The sequence below is a fragment of the Chinchilla lanigera genome, unplaced genomic scaffold (genome assembly GCF_000276665.1).
Source record: "Chinchilla lanigera isolate Chin_1 unplaced genomic scaffold, ChiLan1.0 scaffold00022, whole genome shotgun sequence".
Taxonomy (NCBI): domain Eukaryota; kingdom Metazoa; phylum Chordata; class Mammalia; order Rodentia; family Chinchillidae; genus Chinchilla; species Chinchilla lanigera.
In genome coordinates, this window is record NW_004955423.1 from 7,253,457 (window position 1) to 7,279,890 (window position 26,434).

Sequence of the window (26,434 nt, forward strand, 5' to 3'; positions counted from 1 at the left end):
CTCCTCCGCGCACTGAGCGGCCGCCGCTCCGAAAGCCGGCGCAGCACCAGCGCGAGGCGGCGGCCGGGTTCTCGCCCGCCTCTACTGCTTCAGTCCCAGACCCCCGCGCCCGCCAGCCTGCCTGCCAGCCTGCCTGCCTGCCTCTTCCTTCCTTCCCTCCCTCCCCGCTCACCACCGCGCGCTTCTCTACCAGCGCTGCGGCTGCGGCTGCGCCGCCCTCAGCCCCGCCCCCTCCCATCCTCGCCCATCCCCCTCCACCACCACGCGCACGCATCTACGTACGCTGCTCGGCAACCGCGGGCTCCACCTCCTCCTCCCGTTCGATTGTGCTCATTGGCCGGAATGAACCCCGTCCTTTCGCTCACGGTTCGATTTACGGTTGGGTTCTTCGGCCACAGGCTCAACCAAAGCGGCACACGATTGGATAGCACGGAGGAGGAGGCAGGGCTGAACCTGAAGAAGGCGGGGCTTCTTGGCTGCGGGACTAAATGTCGTGATTGGAAGGCAGGAGCCCTCAAGAGAACAGAAATGGGGAGTTTAGGAAAGTGCCTGACTTAGGAAATTGAAATCACCTGGACACCGTCGTTACCTTGATCATCTTTAAACTTCCATACCCCCTTAGTTAATGCTCATCTTCTCAGAATAAGGAATTTGATAGCAATGTCCTTTAGTGGCCAGTATCGGATCAGGCTCTGGAGTGGACGCCCCCGGCGGAGGGGTCCTCTGGTCGGCCAGAGATTTACGGCAGCGGTTAGAGATGGCGGCTGGACCAGGGGGCTGGGTTGCGCCGGCGTTTGGCCTGCGGTTGCTGTTAGCGACTCTGCTTCACGCGGTGAGTGTATGGTACCTCTGCGGCTTCCTTGGCTTGGGTGGAAGGAATTGGCGATGAAAACGACGGAGCAGTAGTTCGAGTTCGTGTTTGGGACCCTCACCTGGAAATGGTGGGAGGGCTGGGTTTCCTTAGTGACTGCTGCCGCCGGATTGCTACGTGGCTTAATTCCTGGTAGAGTTTCTACAGTCTGACTTAAGGCTGTCTTGGGTATTTTTCTCTTACACAGCTTTAGCTGAAAGAGATTTGTTAATTACACGAGGGGGCAATAAAGCTATGAAAGGAATAAGGGTGTTTCTGAGCGAACAGAAATGCAAACTCTTGCTCCTTATGACAGGGCTCCCAAGTCTTAGAGGAAAGTGCTCAAAACTTCGGCTCAGAAGAGCAATCCCTATTTATCCTTTCTCATTCTCATTTACACACACATCAGTATAACGAAGTTTTTAAAATTTCAGGTTTTTCCATTAGCAAAATACATGAATTCTTAATCCTTGAAAGAAGAAAGCCTCATTTTGACCCAGTTTCCTACCTACAAAACAAGTAGACCCTGATTAACCCTTCCTAAGAATTGCTATGAAAAGGCACTGTTTGGGGGCTTGTACATTTCCTATTTGAATTTGCTTTCTGCTGTGGCTGCTGAAAAGTTTTCTTCTAGGCGACCTTTAATTCATTTGTCTAAGGCTTTTTGGAGGGAGTAGGAACTATACAGGTCTCTATAAAGACGTCTACTATGTGTTTTTGTCACGGAATTTGAAAGCTTCTTCCTGTTTGTTTCTCCTGCCTTGATGGATCCGTTGCTTCTGTAACAGTCCAGTGCAATACTGTTACTCACACATTTCGTGCTTTAGAAATTACTAGAATATCCTTCCCTCAACTTTCTACTCTAAGGGGTTCTTTATTACCCCTTTCGAATTTGGATTCATTATTACCACCATAAGAGGATAATATGAAATACTTAAAGCTTCCTTCTCCGAATTTCACCATCTCTTAACTTTCAGTCGCCTTCGATGATGTAACCACTCCCCAAAACCTAGTGGCTTAATATCACACCATTCTGTGAGTCAGTGCAGCGGTTCCTCTGTTAATTTCCTTTGGCCTCATTTATGCACTGATTTGAGCTAGCAGTTCAGCTAAACCAAAAAGTTACCGACGTCATCACTCATAGTGGTAGTGTCTGCTGTGACCTCTCATCCTCTTTAGGCTAGACCAACTTCTTTTCCAGGCAGTCTCGGGGCAGTATTTCGAAAGAGCAAAAACTTACAATCCCTCTTAAGGTCTTGCCCTGGGACTCATGTATAAAACTTCCACCGTATAATACTTGTCAAAGCAAGTCACAAGACCAGAGGTAGGGAAGTACACTCCATCTTTACATGGGAGGAATGACAGAATCACATAGCAAAGTGTGCATACCAGGACAGGAGATATTTAAGGTCCTTAATGTAGTGACTATTTTAAAATCCACGTGAGAAACTTGCTATCATCTTTGTCTCTTTTACTTACATACCCTCTTCAGGCAATTGCCAAATCTTACTGATTTTGCTTCCTAAATATATCTGAAATCAGTCCACTTACTGTTTATTGTTCAGTTAGGCGACAGACTTCTCTCCTTAGAAGTATCAACTTGCTGTTTTGCCCTCTGAGTTGTCTTTGTTTATATTTTGAAGCTAAGTGGTTGGCTTTGCCAGCTTCCCAGTTGCTGAAGCCAGAAATTAGGGGTGGGTGGGTGGGGGCCTACTGTACCACATGTGCCATGGGTTCACCAAACTGCCCTCGTTGATTAGTCACAACACACTATTGCACATAAAAATATTCTCAAAGATACACATCTTCCACAATCTCTCAAACTCTGCCCATTGAATTCCTGATGTTATATAACTTAGAGTAAAAAGAACACCAAATTTTAAGGAAATCTATTTCCAGTTTTAACTTTTTTTTTTTTTTTTTTTTGATACCAGGAATCAAACTCAGGACCTTGAGCTTGCCAGGCAGGCACTTATGCCACTGAGCTATATCCCCAGCCCTAGTTTTAACTTTTAAAAACTGACTATAATCTAAGGCAGATAATTTACTCTTGGCCTTGATTTCCTTATTTCTTCTCTGTAAAGTAGTGTTGAGAGAGAGCACAGAGCTTAACTCACATTCAGTTTCCAGACTTGGAAAGTCAAATGTAATTTCTCCCTTGCATAGTCTGTCATCAGACTTCATATTACATTGCACTGATCCATGATCTTAACCAGATTATAGCTTTATGTTTGTGTCCTTCCATTGCTCCTACCCCCGTACCAGTTAGAGTGCAGCCAAAAGGAATACAGGGACCATTTCCCTTTTGTTTGTTTTCATTGCACTTCACATGTATCTGTTCATCCCTCTGAGGTGTAAATGGGCTCCCAGTCCCTTTGTGTTACTCTACACTATCAATGTCCCCAGATATCTGCAGTTTCTGTAGAGTGGTGATGAACCCTACTCACAACCCAAAATATATAAATGCCTCAGAAAACAGAAAATCCTAGAAAAGTCACCATTATTGAACTGTTTCAATGTTCCTAAGGTTTATTCCTCCTTTTTCTGTAACGACAAGTGTTTTTACAAAAAGAAGCCAAAACCTAGAAAATTAAAAATATAAAGAATTGTTGGAAAAACAGTAAGAAATTAGAAAAACTCCTGTTTCAGGTGACCCATGGGGAAAAAAAGACCAAGTGAAGTGATTGGCAGAAGTGAAAATTAGCCAAATCTTTGGAACCTGACAGATGAATAAAGAAGAGTAAGGAAACAGTTTCAACAAGCTGAGGCTGAGATACTATTGTAAATAAAGGATAAAATTGTATCTTTGATATGCAGCTCATACTTTGATAATTTATACCTCAGCCCTTACACTAGACAAGTTGTTGAGTTTTTTCCCATTTGGCTATGCTTCTCAATAGCTGTAATTTCAAATTAATGGCAGAACATAGTTATCAGTACTTCAAAGAATGACAACTTGGAGGATATTGAATGACTTAATCTGAAAGTGCATTCTGAGTATACCTAAGGATCAGGAAGGTAATGTTAGAGTATATCCTAAGGGAGCTGTTTACTAAAACTCCCCAGAACTAAATGGTATTCAATCCTTCACTCAGATTACATATATTTCCTCCTTCAGAAAGGCACTGTGCTGAAAATCAGCATAGGTTCTATATGTGTATCATTGATTCTGAGACACCCCAATCCCACCCCCTTTCTTCACAGGTCAGTGTCTCCACGTGTCTCATAAGAAGTGGGCGGCACAATTACAATTGTCAGCTTTTTTGTTACTAGAAGTTCATACGGTAATGATGTATCATGGATTTTGGCGAAATATGGTAGTCAGTAGTGATGGTTAGGGATTTCCTTTGTTTTCTGTCACTAACAGAATATCTGAGACAGGGTAATTTTAAGAAATGATGTTTATTTTAGCATATAATTCTAGAAGCTGGAAGGTCCCAGACTAAGCCACTGCATCTGTGAGAGCCTCAGGCTACTTCAACTCATGGCAGAAAGCAAAAGTAGAAGTGGCAGCTTGTGAAAGATTAAAATACTGCAGCAGCTATCCTGTTCCTGTGAGAAAGGATCTACTCCTATGGAACTACATACCTCCCAGTAGGCACCACATGCGTTTTGGTGGAGCAGACTATTCCAATTGCAGGGATTTTGAGGGTAGGCCTGGGTTAGAATCTTAATATTGCTATTGTTTGTTGTGTAGTCTTAGATAGATGATCTTAACTGTCCTAAACTCTAGTTTCCTTCTCTGTAAAATGAGGATAATACCTAGTCCATAGAGTGGGGAAGTTTAAATGAAGTGATAATGTAACATGCTTAGCAAAATAACTGGTGCTTGGTAAGAGCTTCCTGTAATGGCCATGTTTTAGTATTCATCATCACGGGGTTCATTCTGTAAACCCATCTATCTGATTTTGTGTGCCTTGAAATCTTCAGAATTACGTGAGAAACCTATGAGTTTCTTCAGAGTTAGTGTGTGTGTGTGTGTGTGTGTGTGTGTGTGAATAAGTATAATAAAATAGTGAATAAAACACAGAGATAAAGGAGTGGGATCTCTTAGTCAATCCTATGTTCAAATGGAGTTAGATGATTCTCCCAGTCAAAACTCCATCCTTAGAAGCTTGTATTTCTTATAAAATTTAATATTTTGGCAGTAAAAAGATAGGTATAATTCATAATTTTGAATTCTTGCATTTTAGCACTTAGTTGTTGTCTGTGAATTGCTTAAACATATGCTCTGGATGTTCTTGGGAAGGAAACAGCTAAATAAGAAAAACGTTGATTCATGAAACTAAAGATACCTTGTACCTTCCCCTATGCTTACCCTCAATTCCCTGTCTAATATAATGATTAAAATTCTTTTTTAGTGTTCTGTGGCTTTTAAATGTGTTTTCACAGAGGAAGATGGGAATAATACTAACATTTATTAAGTACCCACCTTTTAAAGGGCAGAATAATAGATATTTTCTGTATTTTGTCTCCTTTTTAAAATGTGAGGTAAGTGATAATTTTCCCCATTGAGAAGTTCAAAAGTAGGGTTGCACTGTGCTGCTGGCATTTGAATAAAGTTGTCTCCGTACTTCAGAATACCACCTATCAGTAGGTGTTCAGTAAAACTAAATAGTATAATTGCATGATTATGTTACTAGAGTTTTGGAGCAAAAGCCCTGGTTCCAGGAGTCCTAAACAAACCACACTGGGCCATCTGCTTCATAACTCCAAACAAGGAAACATGCAGTGATGAAGAATGGGGAAGGAGATTAACTAAGCATGTCCATGTTGGGAGACACAGATAAAGGGTTCAAGATCTGTCTTTAAGGAGCTGACAGAAGCTTTGAGGTTTTATAGCAAAAAGACAAGAAGGATCCAGGGTGTTCTAGCTGGGAAGCCTACGTAGGTAGTTATACTGGTAAAGCCATGGTCTCGTTGATTGGTGTCTCAGGGCTGGTTCTGTGATGTCCTGGGAGAGCCATCATCACGTCAAGGGGCATTCGTGCTTATAGCGTGCAACCTCAGTTTCACTTGGGAGGTGACCTCATGACGTGGTAGAGGGCTTGGCTGTAGACAAAGGGAGATAGACCACATTGGCTGAGAGATGAAGGAATGGTTGAGGAAAGAGGTAGTATTTTTGAAAACTTGCTTTTTTTGTCAGTCATTCTGATTGGTTACTTTATATAACTTCACTTAATCTTTATAGCAGCCTGTATTATGTAGAAAGTATTGATTCTTGCTTAATCAGTAAAGAAATTACAGCTTAGGAAAGATAGCTTGCCCAGGATCACTTGTCTTGTAAATATTGGAAGCTAGTACCTAAACCAGAAGCTTAATTTCTTATGTCTTCCTGCCTTCCCTTGCCCCACCTTTTCCTGCCTTTCCCCTATAAAATACGTCTGCAGATAAATGTTATTACATAATCCATGTAAATAGGTTCTAAGTCCTTACAATGAAATGGAAATTATTCTTATAATTTCTTACAAAGAAATTACTTTTTCAAAATTGCTATATATTAATAAAAGATGTCATATATATATGATGAAATGATATATCTTTTTTGCTAAACTAAAAGATGTCAGAATTTTTAAGAGCTATGGGAGAGAAGAACTGAAGACTCCTATAAGGTTGTAGAGTTCAAAAGCACTTAAGAATTTGTCTCCAAATGAAACATTTCAGTAACTCATCTGCAGTGTGTTAGACTTCAGGCTCATCTCTCTTTTGGATGTTTTGTAACATAAATATAAAATTGTGGGGTTTTTCTCGTTTTTCTTTTCAGGTGTCTGCCTTCAAGGCAGAGTTTTCATCAGAAGCATGCAGAGAATTAGGCTTCTCTAGCAACTTGCTCTGCAGCTCTTGTGATCTTCTTGGACAGTTCAACCTACTTCAGCTGGATCCTGATTGCAGAGGATGCTGTCAGGAAGAAGCACAATTTGAAACCAAAAAGGTACTGTGTCTGGTACATGTGTTGTATTCAGTTGCTTAGAGATTAGGTAAAATGTAAATTGCTTAATCAGTTCAAGTAAAAAGAAAACTCTGGCTTTTACATTTCTTACTACAATTAACTGATCTTACCTGGCCCACCAGATGAGTGAAAGCATATGGGAATGAAAAAGGTGGATACCTACCAGGATCTCATTTTATCATGGTTGTCAAGGAATGAGAAGGCACTAAATGGAGGCAAAGGATAATTTATTATATGCTTTTGTTCATTTGTAATAAGCTAGTTTTATGATGAAGTTTGATAATGAGAAGACAAGGAACAGAATTATAGACAATAAATTATAACTAAATTTGGACAACAGCTGTTAATTTGCACATTGTTTTAATTTACTCACTGTTAATTTACACATTAGTCATGTTATGACTAATTCTGGATACCTGATTTCATCTCTAACATCTGAAAAGTGATACAAAGATATTAGTTCTGTTCTATAAAATATATTTTGAACGTGTTAAAACTAATGAATTTAATTATTTTTAAAATCTTTTCTTTAAAACCCTTCAATTCCTGGAAATTTTAAAGTAGCCTGAAAAGGTAATTTATGTTATCCAAATAAAAGTAAATTAGTTACAGATATAGCTCACTGGTAGATCACTACCTTAGAACATGCATGCATGGCCCTGCACTCAATCCTAGCACCACCAGCAAAACAAAACAAAAAACCCTGCATTAGTGATACCTGTTTTTGGAATGAGAAAAAATTTTAGTATCTATCTATTAAGTTTTCACTTAATATTCTCATGCTGCATTCTGTTTGAGGTGTTACAGTGTATAAAGCTTTCAAATGGTAATGATATTTTTTTTTTCTTATGGTTAGGTAGTTAAAGTTTATTTCTAACACCAAGTATATTTTTATAGTTCTTAAAAACAAGCAGATCTTGGGGATAGTAATAGTTCCTGTCTCATAAGGAGGTTGAGGGTTAATTGGGGTGATATGCATACAACTTCTTAGAATTGTGCTTGGCATATACAGATATTTGGTAATACATTTGCTGCTGGTGGTAAGGACAGTGGTTTGGTGTTGGAAAAAAGCAAGGAAAAATAAAAAATTTAGAGAACTCAGATAATATAATGTTGCTATTGGCAAGTAGTGCAAAAAAATACATGAGAGATAAATCATAAATTATTACATTTCCAATGACAAAAATTTGGAAGAAAATTTTCTGTTTCTCTGCTTCCCAGATTCTGGATCAGTTGAATCAAGAGGAAATATAATAACAGAATTAGTAATAGGAAAATTTTACTCTTTGTAACTACTTGTTAATTTGGAAAAAATGTTGATATACATTATGGCAAACATAATTCTAAATTTCAGTATTTTGAATCCTGCCAATTGACATAAATTAATAAGGAAACTACAAATGTTAACTTTCAAATTTTGTGCCATTGTTGTATATTATATGAAATTGTAAAATGTGTATGAAAGATTGCATTTTGAAACAGTAAGTTTCATACTAAAAAGTTTTTCAAGGCCCTTGGTAAAGTGGAGCTCTCACTCATTCATTTACTTACACATTTTGCGGTGCTTGGGATCAAACCCAGGCCCTCATGCATGTAAATAAGCAAGCACACTAACCCAGGCAGCTTTATTTTCTTAGGTCAAGTGTATTGAAAAGTTGAAAGAGACCCACATTTTAAAGCCACTTTAGAATAAAATTATATTATTGGTTTTCAGCTCTTTTTAGAGTAATAGATCAAGTGAAAGTCATGATATTTTTTGAAACCACAAATGGCATTAGAGCAAAAAATTAAGCTATTTGCAATATAGAAAGTCACTTTATGGAAAAATGTAGCTATCAAACTAATCACAATTCTAATTTTCCTATTAACATTCTTATTTATATTTTTAATCTGCTACCTAGTAATGGATTTCAGAGATTTAGGAAACATTTGATAGATAAAAGTTTATTTATTTATTTTATTTTTTTCTTTTTGAGACAGTCTCGCTGTGCAGTTCAGGTTGGCCTTGAGCTCACTTTGTAACCCAGGCTGGTCTTAAACTCGCAACAGCCCTCCTGCCTCAGCTTCCCAAATGCTGGGATTACAGGCATGCACTGTAAGATAAAGGTTTAAAAGTGACTCTTTTAGAGGACACTGCACAAAATGAGAAAATACCGTTTCTTTTATCTGAATCTTATAATATCTTGATATCATTCACAGAACCAGTAAAAACTGCACAACAGATCAGCAGGTTGTACCACTACTCATTCTATAATGTAGCTCAGAAGTTCAGGGGTTGAATAGAGGGCTTTTATCTTCTTTTTACAATCTACTTCTTGGCTGATGAGGTGGTACAGGCCTGAAATCCCAATTGCCTGGGATGACCACCTCAAAATATTAAGGGCCTAGGATGCAAGTCGGCACTGCCTAGTTTCAATCACTAGGTCTGGTGGAAAAAGTCTTTTCAGAGAATATAAAGGTGATAAATGTATTTATCTTCAATATTACTACACTACAGTAAATTTGACTAAGTGGTTGAGTCCACTCTACTTTCCACTCCACTGTATAGTTGGACTAATTTTAGCTCACTAGCTGTATGTGGTATCATGCTTTTCAGTGTGTATTTTACTCTCTGCCCTGAAATTTACATGTACTCCAAGTAGACCACAAAAGTAATATAGTAGTTGGTTAGAACTTCATCTCCTTCTTTTTATGTTTTTGAAGTAGTTGAATTTTTTTCTCAGTTTCATTGCTTACTGACTTTGTGACTTTGAACTAGCAAGTTATTCCAGAATCTTCAGTTTGGATGTCATGATTACTTTGGCTTACCTTTGAACTTTATTTTACACTGGTTACATGCTCAGTATTTTACTCATGCTATGTTTAGTCCTGATAACAAGCCTGTCATATGAATACTTTTGCCCCTATTTAACAACAGAAGAAAACTAGGGCATAATCTGTCCAAAATTACATGACAATTAGGTGTCCAAACCTAGTTTCTTCTTAATCTCTTTGATTGGAGAGCCCCAAGTTTTTAAACCTCTACGCCTTTTCTTGTCATCTTGAAAATACTGATAGGAAGGCATACTTCACAGAGATTCTATAAGAAATTGAATCAGTTATATAAAACGCTGAACTAGCTTTGTGCAGGTCTTTTTTGCATTTGTAGCTAACAATTCTGTTACTAGCTTTTATTTAAAATTATCACATCTTTATCTCTCAGATTACCATAAGCTAGAATGGCTCCCATTACTTTGTTTCTGAGTAATACATTACCCAATTTGGCTTTATTTAAGGTCCAAACAAGTCTTTAAATAAGTGACAGTGTTTCTCAATTTTGATAAAGTATCAAAATATTTAGTTTTCCATTTGCATGGAAATTTTATAAGCATTTTCAGACTAATTCAGAGGTCAACTTAAACAGCTTTCTTAAAGACTGGCAAATTTTAAGCTTTCACCTGTCAGAAACAGAATGCTGCTGCTGTATAAAACACAGAAGGATGAAATGGAAGTTAAGCTAACTGTGCGTGAAATTGTAGTACTAAAGAAATTTCACAGTTGCTTAAAACAGTTTCACTTTAGTAGTGTCTGTAGCATCAGTATAAGAACCTCTTCAAAAGAAACAATATATAAATATCTGTACCAGATTATTCTAATTGTGTAAAAACACTCACAAAGAAGGGTTTTTTGGATCTGGATGAGCTTGGCAACAGTTCAAATTCCGTGTATCACTAAGACACTTGAATGGCAACAATGCTAAATAATGACAAATATTACTTCATAATACAGTAATGGCCACTAATAGTCATTGTTATCATGTATAAAGACACTCTTCCAAGCACTTTAAGTGAATTGATTTATATAATACCCTTAATAGTGGGTAAATATCATTAGTATCCCCATTTTCGTAGTTGAAGTGGAGGCAAACAGATCTTGCCTAACTTCATACAGCTAGTAAGTGGCTATAATAACATGTATCTGTATAACAGTTTTAAAGTTTATTTTATTTGTTTGAACTGAAAATATTTTACATCTTCCTTTAATGTGAATAACAGTCTTTATAAATTAGTATCAGCTTCTATCTAAGCATATGAAAACATTCTGTCACATTTGTAGATTTTAGTATTTAGAAAGAAAATAAACCCTTAATGTATTTTAGGCTACCTTAAAGCTGCATTTCCTAGGCATACCTACTGCAGAGTCAAAATAGTCTTTCTATTTATATTCTAAATACAGTTTCTTCCTTAGAATGCCAAAATAATCCAAAAGTCACAATCCTCTTAGGAGTATAAGAAATACTCAGGGGTATTAGACTGCCAGACTACAGAATATTCTGTGCTTCTTGGACTTAAACCTGACATCTAATGTTAAGATGTTAACCACTAAGAGAATTAAAAATAAGTAAAAATTGGAAAGAGGTAAGAATCAACTGATGTCTTAAAACTTAAATCAACTGATGTCTTAGCCTGCCAAGGCAGTATGCACCTGTAGTCCCAGCCGGGAAGCTGAAGCAGAATAATCATGGGAGCTCAGGACATCAAAACCAGCCTGGGCAATGTAACACAACCGATCTCAAAAAAACAAAATTGAGTAGTCTGTGGTAGTACATGCCTGTAATCCCAGCTACTTTTGAGGCTGAAGCAGGAGGGTCACAAGTTCAAGACCAACCTTAGCAACTTATCAAGACTGTCTCAAAAATAAAATAAGAAAAAGACTGGGGATATTTCTCAGCACCCCCTAAATTCAGTTCCTATCATGACGAAATCTGGGGTGGTATAGCTTATTCTAAACATACAACATATTTGTCATTATGGAAATAACGAATAGAAAACTAAAAACAAGCCATTTAGAAGTTATTTTATAAAGACTCAGAGGCAGAGTTTTTTTTAATTTTGTTCCCTTTTGGACTGTTTTATTTCATACCCTTTTGGACTGTTTGCATATGCATTGATTTCTTTAAAGAATTCTTTAAGATATATACTGTAAACAAAATGTGAACATGTTCCAGCCGTTTTGTGTGTTATTTTTAGTTGTTTGTAGCCTTTCTTGAAGGTTATCATAATTACCCTTTTTTATGACAAATAAGTAATTGTTGAATAGTGTATTGAGCGGTAATATCAGCACCAACAGAATTGCTTTTGAAAAGGCAGCTTTTGCTACCATAGCACCTTTATCCCCAGTTTTTGAGGCTACTGAGTGAATGTTCAGGTATTTTTACTAGATTTCCATCTTTCAAATTATTGTAGGTCATATTTTTCAAACATTTAGGAGCAAATAAGACACTGTATTTTTATTATGTTTACCTTTTTTCTCTTTCTAAAATAAAAGAAATAGAAAATAGTTTGCTATTTTCTAAAATATTTTTACTTATTTCTAAATGTGTATTTTGTTTCACTGAAAAATTTCTAAGATATTAAAGCTTGGAGTCGAGTGTACCAGTAATTTGAACCTTGGGAAATATAATAATCATGTTTCCCTTTTTCTCATTATTTCCTTTCATTGTGTGATATTTCCTAAGTATCAGTAGACTTGAATGCATTGTTCCAAGTGATGACCCTGAATCATTCACACTAAGGCTGAAGCTTGTATGGAGAGAAGGACCGCAGGGTATCCTGAGGGGGCGTGTTGGCTTTATGTTGATTTCCAAGTGAAGGTCTCATCATTGCAGTCCTACCTCTCTGTTGTAGGTATATTGTTTTTGTGTACTTTCATTGAGTGTTTTAGTGGAATATTGACTGTAAAAAGATTCTTCCAGTGTATTCTTAACTTTTTTGGAGCATAATTCAAATTAAGCTGAATGTTACTTAGCATGTTTTGTAACTTCTCAACCTCAAAGTAGAAACTAAAAGAACAGAAAAGAGTAGCACTTTCATAGTATGTTGGAATAAGTTTTAAACTTTGTGAGCTTCTTTGGGCATAAAACCATTGCTTTAAATTTTTTGAAAATTGAGTAGGAAACACTCAGAAGTGAGTAGCTTAACTCAAAGATACCATATTGGAGAAGTGTATTTGTTCGTTTGATTTGCTAAACTTACAACAAAATTTTTTTAGTCTATTTTAGTTCCTAAAAAGACTCATCAGAGTGGACAATAGATAAGAAAGTAACAACAGATACCCATTTCCTTATACATTATAAAAAATCTACTTTTTGACAAACTATGAAATCTTAACAAAGGGTTACTCCTAGATCACAAAACATTAAGTGCCCTCATTATTTACCCAAATGTAACTGTAGTTTATTGCTTGGGTCATTTTTTAAAATATGGAAATGAGCAATGAGAAGTGTGTGTGTGTGTGTGTGTGTGTGTGTGTCACACTTATGTTACTGGCAGTTGAACTTAGGCCTTGGCATTGAGCACCCCTCCCTTAATTTTAATAAGTAATTGAATTGCTAAGGCATGGCATGAACTTGCAGTACTCCTGCCTCAGTATCCCAGAGTACACCACATCTGGCAGTGAATTAAATTTTAATCCATCAGATCACTAAGTACAGCTTCTATGAAAACATTTTCCCTGAGATTAATTGGCCAAATTTTGCTGAAAACATTTTCTGCATGGTCCATTTTTCTGGTATATAAAAAAGAGTGAGTAAAGTTGATTTTAAGAAGTTACACTGAATGCAAGTAATGCTTGGAAAGTGGCTTTCTTGTATATTAAGTATATCATAATTTTTTAATAGGGTATCAAAATAATATAATGTTCAGTTTTCTTCATACTACAGTATAAGCATTCTTCATACTATAGTATAAGCATTGTTCATCATTTTTAAATGTTATGTTTTTATTTAAGGGGAACCCTCAGAAGACTTATAAACTACAGTTACTCCTCAGATCTGGATTCTTTTCAGCATTTAAAATTTTTGCTTTTGTTCACTTAACAGCATTTATTCATACTACTGCTTAACAAATGCATAATTGTTACAAGCTATATTAAGTTGGTTTTTGAAGTTACTAATATAAATAAAACTGGTATTTACGGGAAATAAAAGCCAAGTTTAATTACAGTTTTTACCTTTTTTGGTTTTTTTCAATACTACATAGGATTTTGTTAATGCTAAAATTTTGTCTCTGAGTAAAAAGAGGATTTGTTTTCATCACAAAGAAATGATAAATGTGTGAGTAGATAGATAACACCTTCATTTAAACATTAGGTAACATATAAATTGTACCACATAAATATATACAATTTTTATGTGTTACTTTAAAAATTAAATAAACATAGTATATCAAAAAAATAGTTTCCAAAATAAAAATGTGTGGCTATAACCTATACTTTATACAAAAAAGAAAACAATACTAGATTAGCTTTATTTTAGTTAGTAATTACTTTGTAACTTTAGAATGAGCTTGATTAGTCTGTTAAGTAAAAGCCTACCATTTTATCATTTTGCAATTTTTACCTATTAGTAGTGTAGTATACAGTGTTTTTCCTCTCTGCACATTACAATCATTTGGGGAGCTTTCAAAGCAATAGAAATAGTAATTAAAGTACTGATGCCTAGGTCTCACCCTTACATCCTAATTTAGTTGATCTAGGATGGGCACCAGGGTTCAGTAATTTTCAAAGCTTTACTACATAACTCTAGAGGACTGTCAAAGTTGACAACACTGATCTAAGATAGTTTGATTGGAAAGTTTAAGAAATTTTGGAGTGACCATTCTAATTCCAGGACAACAATGAATGATAACCCTAAGTAGTCCCTTCACAGAAAACTGTTAAACTGTGCATGAACATGGACTTTTTTTTGTTTGTTTTTGTTTTTTTTTTTTTTTTGGTTTTTCTCCGGTACCGGGAACCGAACTCACGACCTTGCGCTTGCCAGGCAGGCGCTTTTGCCGCTGAGCTAAATCCCCAGCGCCTAGGAACATGGACTTTAAGTACACAACTTGAATTTACCCTAGAGTGTAAAAGAAACTACTGTAGTAATTGCTGTTGTTACTGAGCATTTTAAGAAACCAGGCCTTTTTCTTTTTTAAAAAAAAAATCCTCACACTGTTGAAATGTAAGTAATAATACTTTTTTCAAACAAATAAACCAGTGTTCAAAAAGAGCATGCTCAGTGCCTTCCTGGCAAACACAAGGTCCTGAGTTCAATCCCCAGTGCCAAAAAAAAGAGCATGCATTTTGTAAATGGCACACTTGTAAATTAGACCACATACATTTGATTTTGTCAGTTGAGCTTTTTTTTCTATACTATTTTGTATGAAAATATAATATTTAATTGACTCAGCTTAAATATTTTATTTCAAGAGTTTTTATTGTCACATTTCTTTATAGTCATAGTTATTTTCACTAACGAAAATATATCAAATGTGTAAGGGTGGAAAGTAGTAAAATATTTCTTTACTTGAACCAAGTTTATAGGTTTGCAAAGGTAGAAGTGACAAATGCTGTTTTCTTTGTAATTAAAAAATACATGTAACTGCAAGTATTGCCTTTGTTCACTGTAATAAATTATTTGGGGATCCAGTTATCCATTGAGAAACAGCATTGACTAGTTTTTTGTCTCACTGTTAATCTGTATCTGTTGTAGCTGCAGATTCACCTAAAGTAGCTGACACTTTAATTACAGCAAATTATTGCCACAAAATGAAGATTTGATCTTTTATTGTATCATTGCTAAAATTTTATAAAGGGAGATTAGCCAGTTGGGTAAGGGGAAAATTGTATTCCATTAGTAGTTTTTTTTAGTACAGAGGTCTTTCTCCAAGAAAAGTCATATGCTATTCCAAAATTGTAACAAAATGTGTGAGATGTGTAGAATCTAACATTGAAACACATCTTAGTGGTACTTAAAATTTACTTATTTCAACTGGGGGAAATCAGCTAACTACAAAGCTAGAGTTTATCTTAAGAGTACTGAATAAAATCACTTATTTTTAAATCAAGGAAAATAGTAATAGACCTGAGGTAGTTGGTTCTGCTTCCCACCTTGAACATAGTATAAGAAGTTTAGGAAAACTTGGCAATCATAAGTAAGTTGGAAATACCTAAAGAGTCCAAAGGCAAAATATGCAGTTTTGTGTATTTTTTCCATCTAGTGCTAAACATTTCCCATTAAATTGTTTGGGTGGCATAATATAATCCTAATGAAATCATGACCTAATAGTGCCTGGAGTTAGATTGTCTGTACAAATAAAACTCATGTATTTAAAAAGAAGCCTTCCAATTTGCTATAAGAAATTTTATAACCTTCTTCCTTGATTTTTTTCTTTCATTGAAAGGTTTCTGTCAGTGTATGTGTTGTTCACTTCAAGAAAGTAAAAATGCTAAGGTTGAAACTATTAAAGTCAAGGAATAGCACGTATTAACATGTTCTTAGTTCTTTCATACTTTATGCTGTAGAGAATTCATATTATTTATAAATAGCATATGTTTCATCGTGTGTGCATTTGTGGTTGTGCCAGTGATGATTTTGGTCACTTTGTGAGACATTTAAAGTTTGCTGCAACCTTTAGTTAATTTATTTGCCATTAAAAACAAAAGATTTTCCTGTGAGCACTATAAATTCATAAGCAAAATACCAACTAGTATCATAGGTTAATGCTTTTAGAATTTGAGCTTAGTAATGTAGTTATTCAATTTTGAGTTGTTTTTCATTTGAAATATTTTTAAAGTTATATGTTTAAATAAGAGTCATTTAATTTTGTTAAAGGAATAATTCTCTGCGTTAAGTGTACATATATTTAATAGATCCTGAAGGAAATTAACTGACATTAATTAAATGTTAAAAAAGTTATTAAAACTTTCTGGTGCACTATGATGTGAGCAGAGTTCTGTGGACACTGATTGAGAAAGTCCCTGAGACTGGGAAATGAATACAAATTTTCTTGGAAGCCACATTTGAACTGCCTGTTTGTTGAAGGATATCTCTTTATTGGTTTTAATTCATTAATCACTTGTTTTCTTATGGTGCAGAAAATGTTTGCCATGAATGGATTAGTGGTATGCTACAACACTGAGTTCCTCCGTCCCTGAGATAACCACGTGGGAGCTGGCATTGGCATACTCAGGCTCTCAGGCCTGTTGTCCCCAGTTATAAGGTTTCCTCATTTTGCCCCAGTCTTCATACATTTTTTACTATTTTCCACAGGTCATGATATGAAAAATATTGAAAAAAAAGTGTTGTAGAGAATGCCAGTTTGTAAAGTAATGGGATCTCCAACATAAATTTTCAAAGGATCACAAAGAAAAGATTAATAGCCAGATTTTAATGTAGTCTTGTACATTAAATTCATCATTTTAGTCGTGGTTAAGTGTTCAGTTCAGGCATTAAGTTCATCCGCATTGCCATACAGCTATTCTCACAGTTCATGTTCCAATAGCAGGCTTCTAATATCTCTACAACCTCACTACTTCCTTGTTTCCTTTTTAATAATAGCCATTCTAATACATATAAAATAACTCATTGTGGCTTTTATTTTATTTCCCTAATGGTTAGTGATGTTGAGCATCTATTCATTGCATTATTGGTAATACGACTGTTTTGGGGAGGAGGTGTTTGGGTGGTGGTGGTTGTGGGGCTACGGCAGCAGCAGTGAGTGATTTATAATTTTGAAATACAGTCTTGCTAAGTCACTAAGTTGCCCAGGTGGGGTTCAAACCTGCCGTCCTCCGACCTCAGGTCACCTCCCAAATGCTGGGAGAGTACAAGTGTGTGCCACCATGCCCAGCTGGCTGTATTTTTTTTTTAAAGATTTTTTTCTCAATTTCTCCAACCAAAAGTGTCCAGATTTTGTACAAAAGCAACTTACATAGAATTAAGTCAACTTAAATTTTATTACTGCGAAGGGCATTAGAGGTCATCATAATTCTTACCTGAAATCCATCACTGGTTTCAGAGAATTCATGAAAAGCCTACAATAAAACAAAATACTATAAGATTATCAAAAAGATCTATGACATCTCAAAACTGAAGAACTCTTGATCTAGCCAAAAATTATCACAATGTTAAAAGTGTCTTTTAAATTTCTACTTTGTACTTTTCTGTATTTTCATAGATATTTTAAACAAATATGCCTGGTGTGTATGATTTTTTTTTTCTTAATTACGTGCTAACTTTAGAGCTTTAAAAGTAAATCACTGTTTAGCTCTTCAACCTCCATAAAAAGCAAATCTAAAAACACTAAGAAGAAATGAAATGAATGTCTTATGATTTTAAAATTACTGGCCTTCTCTTAGACTCAGGATATTCCCATGTATGTTCTTGTCTTTATAAAGAATTAGGCAAGCTTTACAGCTACAAAAACAGAAGTAGGGGTATTTACCATTGAATCCATTTCCACTGAATTCATTGCAATAAAATGTTTGCATTTGAGTTTTTTATAATAAGCTTTTACTATAAAGAGAATGTGCTGGTTTTATGACTGGAAGCAATGTTTACAATTGAATTCATTTCAACTGAATTTCATTAAGGGAAAATATATTTGAATCCTTTATAATAAGATTTTACTGGCTTTTCTATATCATCTTTACATAGCACTCCCTATAATTATTTTTAAAAGGTGTTAGACTTTAATTTTAAACCATTGATCACATACTAAAGCAATCTGAGCTAATTCCTATTAAGGATCTATCTTAGATAGATGGGTATTTATGTATGTATAGTACAGTGTATATACTTCTGTTCAATTTAAGATTTTGTGAAGACCTTCCTAGGACATCTTACTAAAATTCATTGTCCGGTCTCCTTATCTCTTTCAGTATTTTAGAGTAGATATAAGAATACTCCCAAGTAGGGTTTATGTTCCTCTACTATTCAATATACCAGAGTGACAAATCTATGACATGGGTATTATTTCTTTTCTTTTAAGATAAAAGATGTTAATGTGAATTTTTTTCTAAGCTAAAACCTCAGTATTCAGGTTTAACTGTGATGTTGGCACTTTACAGTAAATAAGTGGGTTTTGAGTTGCAGTGTGGGCACTCATGTGTAAAACGTTTACCTTACGAGATGAGGGATGCATTCCAAGACTCACAGTAGAAGATTATAACAGTGTGCTGACATACCTGAATTGCCAGAATTACTACTTTTACATAAAATAAAGGATACTTGAGTACAAGCCCTGTGATAGATAGCACAGTAGTCATATTTTAGACAGCTATGAAGTGACTAGTAGATAGCATACATAGGTTAGATACTCTGGACAAAACAGTGATTCCATGTTTTGGGCAAGATGGAATAAGATTTCATCACACTATTTAGAACAGTACATGATTTAGAACTTCTGAATTGTTTATTTCTGGAACTTTCCATGTAATGGAAACTTTTCAGACTGCAGTTAGCCATGTCTAACTGAAACTACAAATAAAGGAGTGTACTTTAGCTGGGCCTCCATTACTTCCTTTGTTTGACAGGAACTGTGGCCCGACTGCACATCTTCTTAACCAATGTTTATGCTATGGATTTTTAAAATTTGTTTTTGTAGTACTGGATATTAAACCCAGGGCCTCCTATTTGCTTGGCAAATGCTCTGTAGCTCTGAGCTATCCCCTGCAACCTACATTTTAAAATTGAGAGCAAGTTTTTTAATTCTTGTTTTTCCTTTTGTAGCTATATGCAGGAGCTATTCTTGAAGTCTGTGGATGAAAATTGGGGAGGTTCCCTCAAGTCCAAGGTAGGTAGTAAACTAATCATTTAAAATCAGCATTTCACAAGAACAGTTTCATTAAGTATTCCCAAGAATATAAATTTTTAGGATTGTACTTTTTCAATAATATGTGAATTTTTTTCTTTCTTGTTTTTATAGAGGTAAAGTTTATAGTAATCAGTGACTACTAGATTATTATAAACAAAGACAATGTATGAAATTTAGATTTAAAATACAACAGATGAAGTAGTTTTCTTAAAATAACCTTTCTTTTGCAAGGTATAAATTTTATGATAATGTTTCCTTTATCAGATATAATAATGTTTTAACATATCATTCTAATGTACAGTATTTTAAGTGTGGATTGATTTCCATAGAACTCCTAAGGAACAGTTGCATTGAGTGTAGACCAACACAACATGACAAATGACCAAGGAAAATATTAATTACAATACCATAGTGTTTGGTATACACAAGACAGAATCATAATGTATATACTTTCACAGGGAATTTTAATGGTAAATATGTAAAAGGATAATTGTGAAAATGTGTTTTTTTTATGTAAATCAAACAGTGATAGGACTTTGCATTTCTAAAAGAGTTTAGACTAAGGCCTTCTAGTATCTCTTGAAAATCAGTGTTATAAAACTGAACTGATACAAAGATAGAAAGCTCTTTTTGTTCTTAATCAAAATACATGTTATTTATTTTGATTTGACTTTTGCTGATTTCCTCATGATTTCTTTCCTGTTTAGTATCAACATTTCTTAAATTAGCACATGCCTTTTATTGTTGATCTACAATTGTTTATGATAAATACTCCTTATTATCATTAATATACCCAAAATCTACCAAACACTATTCCTAAAAGAAATTCAGGTTTTTCAGTGAATTAGTGCATTTATTTATTGAATATCTAATTCAGTGGTATACTCACCCTTTGAGAAATGGGAATCTGCCTATGTTTACATAGGTATTTACTTTTGATTAGTTTTTAGGCTTCTCACATTCTTTATCTGATTGTTTTGTACTGAGAAATCAATCATTTTTGTTGGTCTTGCCTTTGTTATTTTACCTTCAATCTCCCCAGCTTGCCTTATTTAAGCCGCCGTTGTCTAGATGTTTTTAAGTGACTTCATTGTCTTTTGGGGATGACCCAAATGACCTATAATTTTGTACTCTTGAAGATTGGTATACTATAGTAAATTTTGTTTTTAAAGACCTTTAAGCTTTCAGTGAGCACAGTTGCATGCCATTACCTTCCAGACATTTATTAGTATAACAAACTGCTGAAGTGTGTATACATTTTATTGGTGAGCTCTGTATATCTAAGATATATTACGGTATTGTTAAATAGCTGTTATTTACAGTTATGCTATAAAAGACTAAAAGACTAAACTTATAAGCAGGATGATACAATAAGATGAATTATTGATATTGCACTGTTCTTCAATTTTGTCATTGTTTGGCATGTAACCCATCACTGTATAGTATTGTTATTTTGTTTTTTTCTTTTTTTAACTTTCATTGAACACATTTGAGAATTCAGATTTTGTTTTCTGCCCCTAATGGTACAAAAGAAAAATGACAAAAATATTTCATAATAATTTAAAATATCAGAGAAGACGAATTCAAAGAGAAAATATTTTAGACCTCATTTTCCAATTAGGCAGCCACTAGCCAAACATGGTTTAAAGAAAATGGTCAGAAACTACCATATTAAGCCTCAGATATAAAATATTTCCCTTAATTCAGGACAGTAGTACTCTAGATTAACAATGATAGTAAAATTTATTAAACAAAAGCTCAGACTGAAACCTCATTTGATAACATCTTGAATGAATTTTCTCAAAATCAATAACAGTGAGTGAGCAGTATATATTACTGAAGGCAAAAAGGAAATAAGATATTGTTAATCTTAGTAGTCATCCAACAAGAAATTGGACCATCCTATTTTACTAAAAGATCTTGTGAATCTGTTTTTCTTTTAACTTTTATGATGTTTAAAATTTATTTGGTAAAGTTTGGAACCATCCAAAAACTGTAAACAAACCAGAGTATCTGCATAGAAACATGACTGGAAATAAAAATTAAAATAAAATAAAGAAACATGACTGGAAAAAATGAAGATATAGGTTATGGATGTAGCTTAGTGATACAGCTTGTGCTTAGCATGCACAAAGCCATGGTTTGATTCCTAGCACCAAAAAAGATGATTGAGACCTGAGAAATTCATTGGCTTGATTATTCTGATTGGTGTTTGTACACTTAACAGTACATGTCTTACAAATTTAAGATGGCTATTTTATCTTCATCAAAATACTTCATCAAAGATAACAGTTTAGGTACAGGAAAAAAAAACAGTAATAGTAAGCTAAAACTTATTAGAAATGTGTTTGCAATCTGAAATCAGTATTTACTAGGTGGCTTTATTCCAAGTTAATATATTACAGCCAATGCATAGTTACTTGTGTTCAAAGTATGGGCCCATTTTGGTTGCATTTACTTTCAAAACCAGGAAAAATTAACAGAGTCCACTAAACCCAAATAATGAGTGGTGATGAAAGTTTTCCCTTGTATTCCAAAAGTTAAAATATTCCAGCTAGCTTCTTCCAAATTTTTTTTCCAAGTTTTTTTTTTTTTCTTTTTTTAAGAGTAAAAGAAGAGCTGGGGCTTGGTGGTGCACGCCTGTAATCCCAGCACTCAGGAGGCTGAGGCAGGAGGATCGTTGTGAGTTTGAGACCAGCCTGGGCTACAAAGTGAGCTCAAGGCAGCCTGAACTGTATGGAGACTCGGTCTCAAAAAGACCAAAAAAGAAAAAACAAAACAGTAAAAGAAGGATAACAGTAGTAGGGGACTTACCGAATTACAGACAAAGTGGTAGGAAATTATGAATGGTTGTTATTTTACCTATTGGTATCTTCAAGATAGTTTCTCAGGAAAACAAATAGCAAATAATAGTGAGTTACAGACAAAAGTGGTAGGAAATTATCAGTGGTTGTTGTACTATACTTTGGTATCTTCAAAGTGGTTTCTAGAGAAAACAGCTATGCATGAGTGATCATTTAAATAATTATTGACTATTCTCAATGGTTGTTGTTGGAAACACATAATAATAAACATACATCCATTTATGAAATAGCATAGGAACAATACAAACAGGACAGATTGGTAGGAAATTATCAATGGCTGCTGTAATATACCTTGGTATCGTCAAAGTGGTTTCTAAGGAAAACAGAGATATGCAAGAAAGATCTAACAAGTAGTTACAGCCTAAGGGTTGTGAAAAATAGCACATTACCTCCTCACCAGTGACTCCTTTCACTGAGGTGTGAAGGCTGGAAGGAAGGCCAGGATTGAAAAGAAGGACCAAGAGAGACTAACTAGCACCAGTGTCCAGCAATGGGCTGTTTACTTTTTCCTCTATAGTCATGTTTACCCGGGGCTCCTCCATGGAGATGATGGTCTGGCTGGAGGGAGAAGGCAGAGTATGCCCAGGGCCCCTTCATTCCTGTTGGACCAGCGGGTAGGAGGGTCTGAGTTCTGGGGCCGTCGCTTCAGAGGCAGTCTGATCTCTAGTGGTCACCTTTACAGTCAGGGCATGGCCCAGGGGGCTTCTTAGGGCAGTCCTTCTTGAGGTGGCTTGGCTTTTGGCAGCGGTAGCAGATGAATGTAGTCGTCAAATAATTTGTCCCTGTACTGAACTGGGATCCAGGGAAGTAGGCTTTATCAATGCCTCTTGTAAGCGATCGAAGAAAGCCAAGGGGTGTTCCCTTTTTTTTTGGGCCTCCATCTCAGCCGTCAAGGGAGCACCCAGGCCAGTCATCTCTCCAGCCTCCCAGCGCATTGGGACCCCGCAACCACTTAGTGTCATCTTCCCGACTGTTAACACAGAGGTGGCAGGAATATGTGGGTGAAGTCCTCGGCCCACTAGTCAGTCTCAGCACCATCAGATGCAGTGTCCCAGGCAGGTAACCTAGACACGTCCCTTCTCCATGAAGGCGGTTGTTCAGAATCTGAATATTGGGCACCCACGTAATCCATGAAGTCTTGGTACAGACCTCTCTGGAGCTCCACGTTCTCCTTCACCGCAGCCTGTGCAGTCAGGGGGAGAATGGCTTCCAGGGGGTCTCCCCAGGTGTTGCGCAAGATCCTCCTGGTTTCCAGCTCCCCAACGGCTCTGGCGTCCTCCCTCATCTCGACCTCTGAGTGGTCAGGCATCGGTGCTCTTGTGTTCTCCGAGTCCTTGTTCATCAGCTGCTCCTCCGCTGACTGCTGACCTTTCTTGGTTCTCGAGGTCAGGACCAAAAGTGACCCGATGTGTGGCATGTTTTCCCAGGGGTTTCTCCATGTCAGAATGGTTCACGCACATTCCCGGGCGGGCCTCCGCGGGGCGCAAGGCAGGCCGATTGTGTCGGTACTTCCCTGTGGCATGATAGTTCTCGACTGCACAGCAGTGGCTGGCCTGAGGGTCGGCATGTACCACGCGCCGCTTCCTGGGCGCCTGCTGCTGCTTCCCGGTCGCCTGTGCAGCTGGGGGCCGGCCCGAGGGCCGGCGCATCTTCCCAGGCGCCTGCTCTCCAAGAATTTTTTAAATGAAAAAAAGCAAAAGTACATCCTGAAAGGATGCCGGAACCCCATCATTTGTTTTCCTGGACTTCATTTGCTATTTGCATATTTAACTACTCAGGCAGCTGTAGAGCACATTAGATTTGATTATAATGAGTAATCATTAAGCCAGAAGATTATACCAAATAACAATACTCAAATACCAAACATTTTATTAAAACATGTAAAACGTCTTATAAAATGTTTAAAAATTCACTATCATGATTTTGTTTATAATTTGTAAATCATGATGAGAATTATCCCACATACCTAACTGTGCTGTACAATATTGTTACATTGAGAAATTAAATATATTACTACATTCAAAACTAAAGGGGAGACCAAAGTCAGTGGACTTTAGGAAATTTTTTTTTTCTGACTGGCTGACTACCAATGATACTGTTGAGTTTCTTAGGATATGTTTTTACCATGCTTTTTTCAGCTCACTCTCTTAGGCAAAGCATTTGGAGCTGACTATATCAAATTCAAATTTTAGGAATAAAGTGTTTGAAATATTAAGAGATACAATCTTTTTGCCTCCTTTAGGTTATGTTGAAGGAAGAACACTTTTTTGCATGCAAGTGAATTTTTAAACTTTTGGTTCTCCAGTCCTACTTCTTTATCATCCCAACATAATAAAGTCTTTTTCTGAGATCAAACTACTTACTATCTTTCGTTAAATTAATAGCATTTGAATTAGCTTCTGTGCTTGAAGCTCTACTGGTTTTGATCCCTGGCAGTGCAAACAAAAAGAGAAGGAAAAATTAACACGTTTTTTTCGGTTGGTGCTGGAGATTGAACCCAGGGCCTGTTATATTCTAAATACATGCTTTATTGTAGGTTTCTTGAAATTAAAGAATTCCATTTCTTCACATTCTCATATAGCCTTGTCCAATGCCATGTGTATTTAAGTCCTCAAATATTTGTTAAAAAATTCATTTACTGCTTGTAAAATGTGATTTGGCTACAAGGTATTTAATAGATACTTTTCTTCATTCAAAATTATGTTGCTTATGGATCTATACTTAGCAGAGAAAAAAGGAGCTGGTGAATATAGTCATTATGACTTATCTTAGTATTCCTTTTAAATTGGTTCACTCATCCGAGCATATTAAGTCTGTTGAATGAATTAAAATTATTAAATGGGCTAAGCACTGTTTTGAATATAAAGATTTAAGAGTAGTTCTTTTCCCAGAGAGAGATTTGTTAGGGGAAAGGTCAATTAACACAGTTAAAGTGTGTTAGATGGTGTTTTACATAGGCATGCCAAACAGTTAAAATGCAAGAAGGTATCCTAAGATCACTTCCTTTAGGAATTCAGAACTTAACAGAGTAAACATGTAGTCCTAAAGGATGAAGTTAATAGAAAAAATACTCTCATCAGCCAGAATAAATTTTATTTTAAACTAAATTTGCAGGGGAAGATTAGATTGGTTATCTAAATATCTTACAAAAAATCCTTAAAAATAAATAAAGACCGTTTACAGTCCTTATTTTGTTGTACTAAATGACAGGTATAAATGGATGTCATGCTGAGACTAAAAAATAAGTTCTCCAAAGCATGTGTTGCTTTAAAAATCTTAAGATTAAATTTATGGAAGTGATTTAAAAACCTGGTATTAAAAAACTATCAGGCTGGTATTAAAAACTATCAGGTAGACCATCATAAGTTTGAGGCCAGCCTGGGCTACGTACTGAGTCCAAGGCAACCCTGAACTACATAAAGAGACCTATCTCAAAAAAAAAAAAAAAAAGCTGTGCATGGTGCACAAACCTGTAATCCCAGCACTCAGGAGGCTCAGGCAGGAGAATCACAAGTTCCAGGCCGACCTGGGCTACAAAGTGAGTTCAAGGCCAGCCTGAACTGCATAGTGAAACCCTGTCTCAAAAAGACAAAAAATAAGACAGAAACATGAATCATTTATTTTTGAAAAATACAAACTTTTTAATTTGAACAATTAGACACGTACATTTAAAATTTCCACTAATCTGTTCCTCAGGTATAGCCTTCATTAAAATAATTATAGCATTCTTAAAAGATTTTACTTAATGCTTCCAGGGTTTTTTTTTTCATTTGTAATGAAAATGGATAAATATCCATCCTTTTCTTAACAACCATAGGGAACAAACTAAACTGATCAGCAGTCTGCTACAAATCATTACAGTAGTTATATATCAGAGGTGTTTGTACTAAGTACTGAAAAGGTCAACATGATTTTTAATGATTGGTGCATGGGGGGGTTTTTTTTGGTTTTTGGTTTTTCTCCGGTACCGGGAATCGAACTCATGACCTTGTGCTTGCCAGGCAGGCGATGTGCCACTGAGCTAAATCCCCAGCCCCTGGTACATGTTAATTTACCCAACCACTAACCTTTCACACCTTTAGTTTATTTCCAGTTTTCCATATTTTTTATTTAAAAAAAATAAAAAACAATGATTCAGACTTTCAAAACAAGA

At 35.9% G+C, this 26,434-nt stretch overlaps 2 protein-coding genes across 3 annotated transcripts in view; one reads left to right on the top strand and one right to left on the bottom strand.

Moving 5' to 3' along the window:
• Positions 1–152, bottom strand: part of Hs2st1 (heparan sulfate 2-O-sulfotransferase 1) — a gene marked incomplete in the record, with an annotated part of 163,363 nt that extends 163,211 nt beyond the window's left edge. Inside the window, 1 exon segment of one of the 2 annotated variants that reach the window (XM_005385118.2) lies at positions 1–152. 2 annotated transcript variants of the gene reach the window in all.
• Positions 153–523: 371 nt separating this feature from the next.
• Positions 524–26,434, top strand: part of LOC102019820 (15 kDa selenoprotein) — a 31,463-nt gene continuing 5,552 nt past the window's right edge. Inside the window, exons 1-3 of the mRNA XM_005385122.2 lie at positions 524–832; positions 6,615–6,782; positions 19,333–19,396. Of these exons, the coding sequence (XP_005385179.2) occupies positions 758–832; positions 6,615–6,782; positions 19,333–19,396 (307 nt within the window). The 5' untranslated portion in view covers positions 524–757. The remainder of the gene's footprint in view (positions 833–6,614; positions 6,783–19,332; positions 19,397–26,434) is intronic.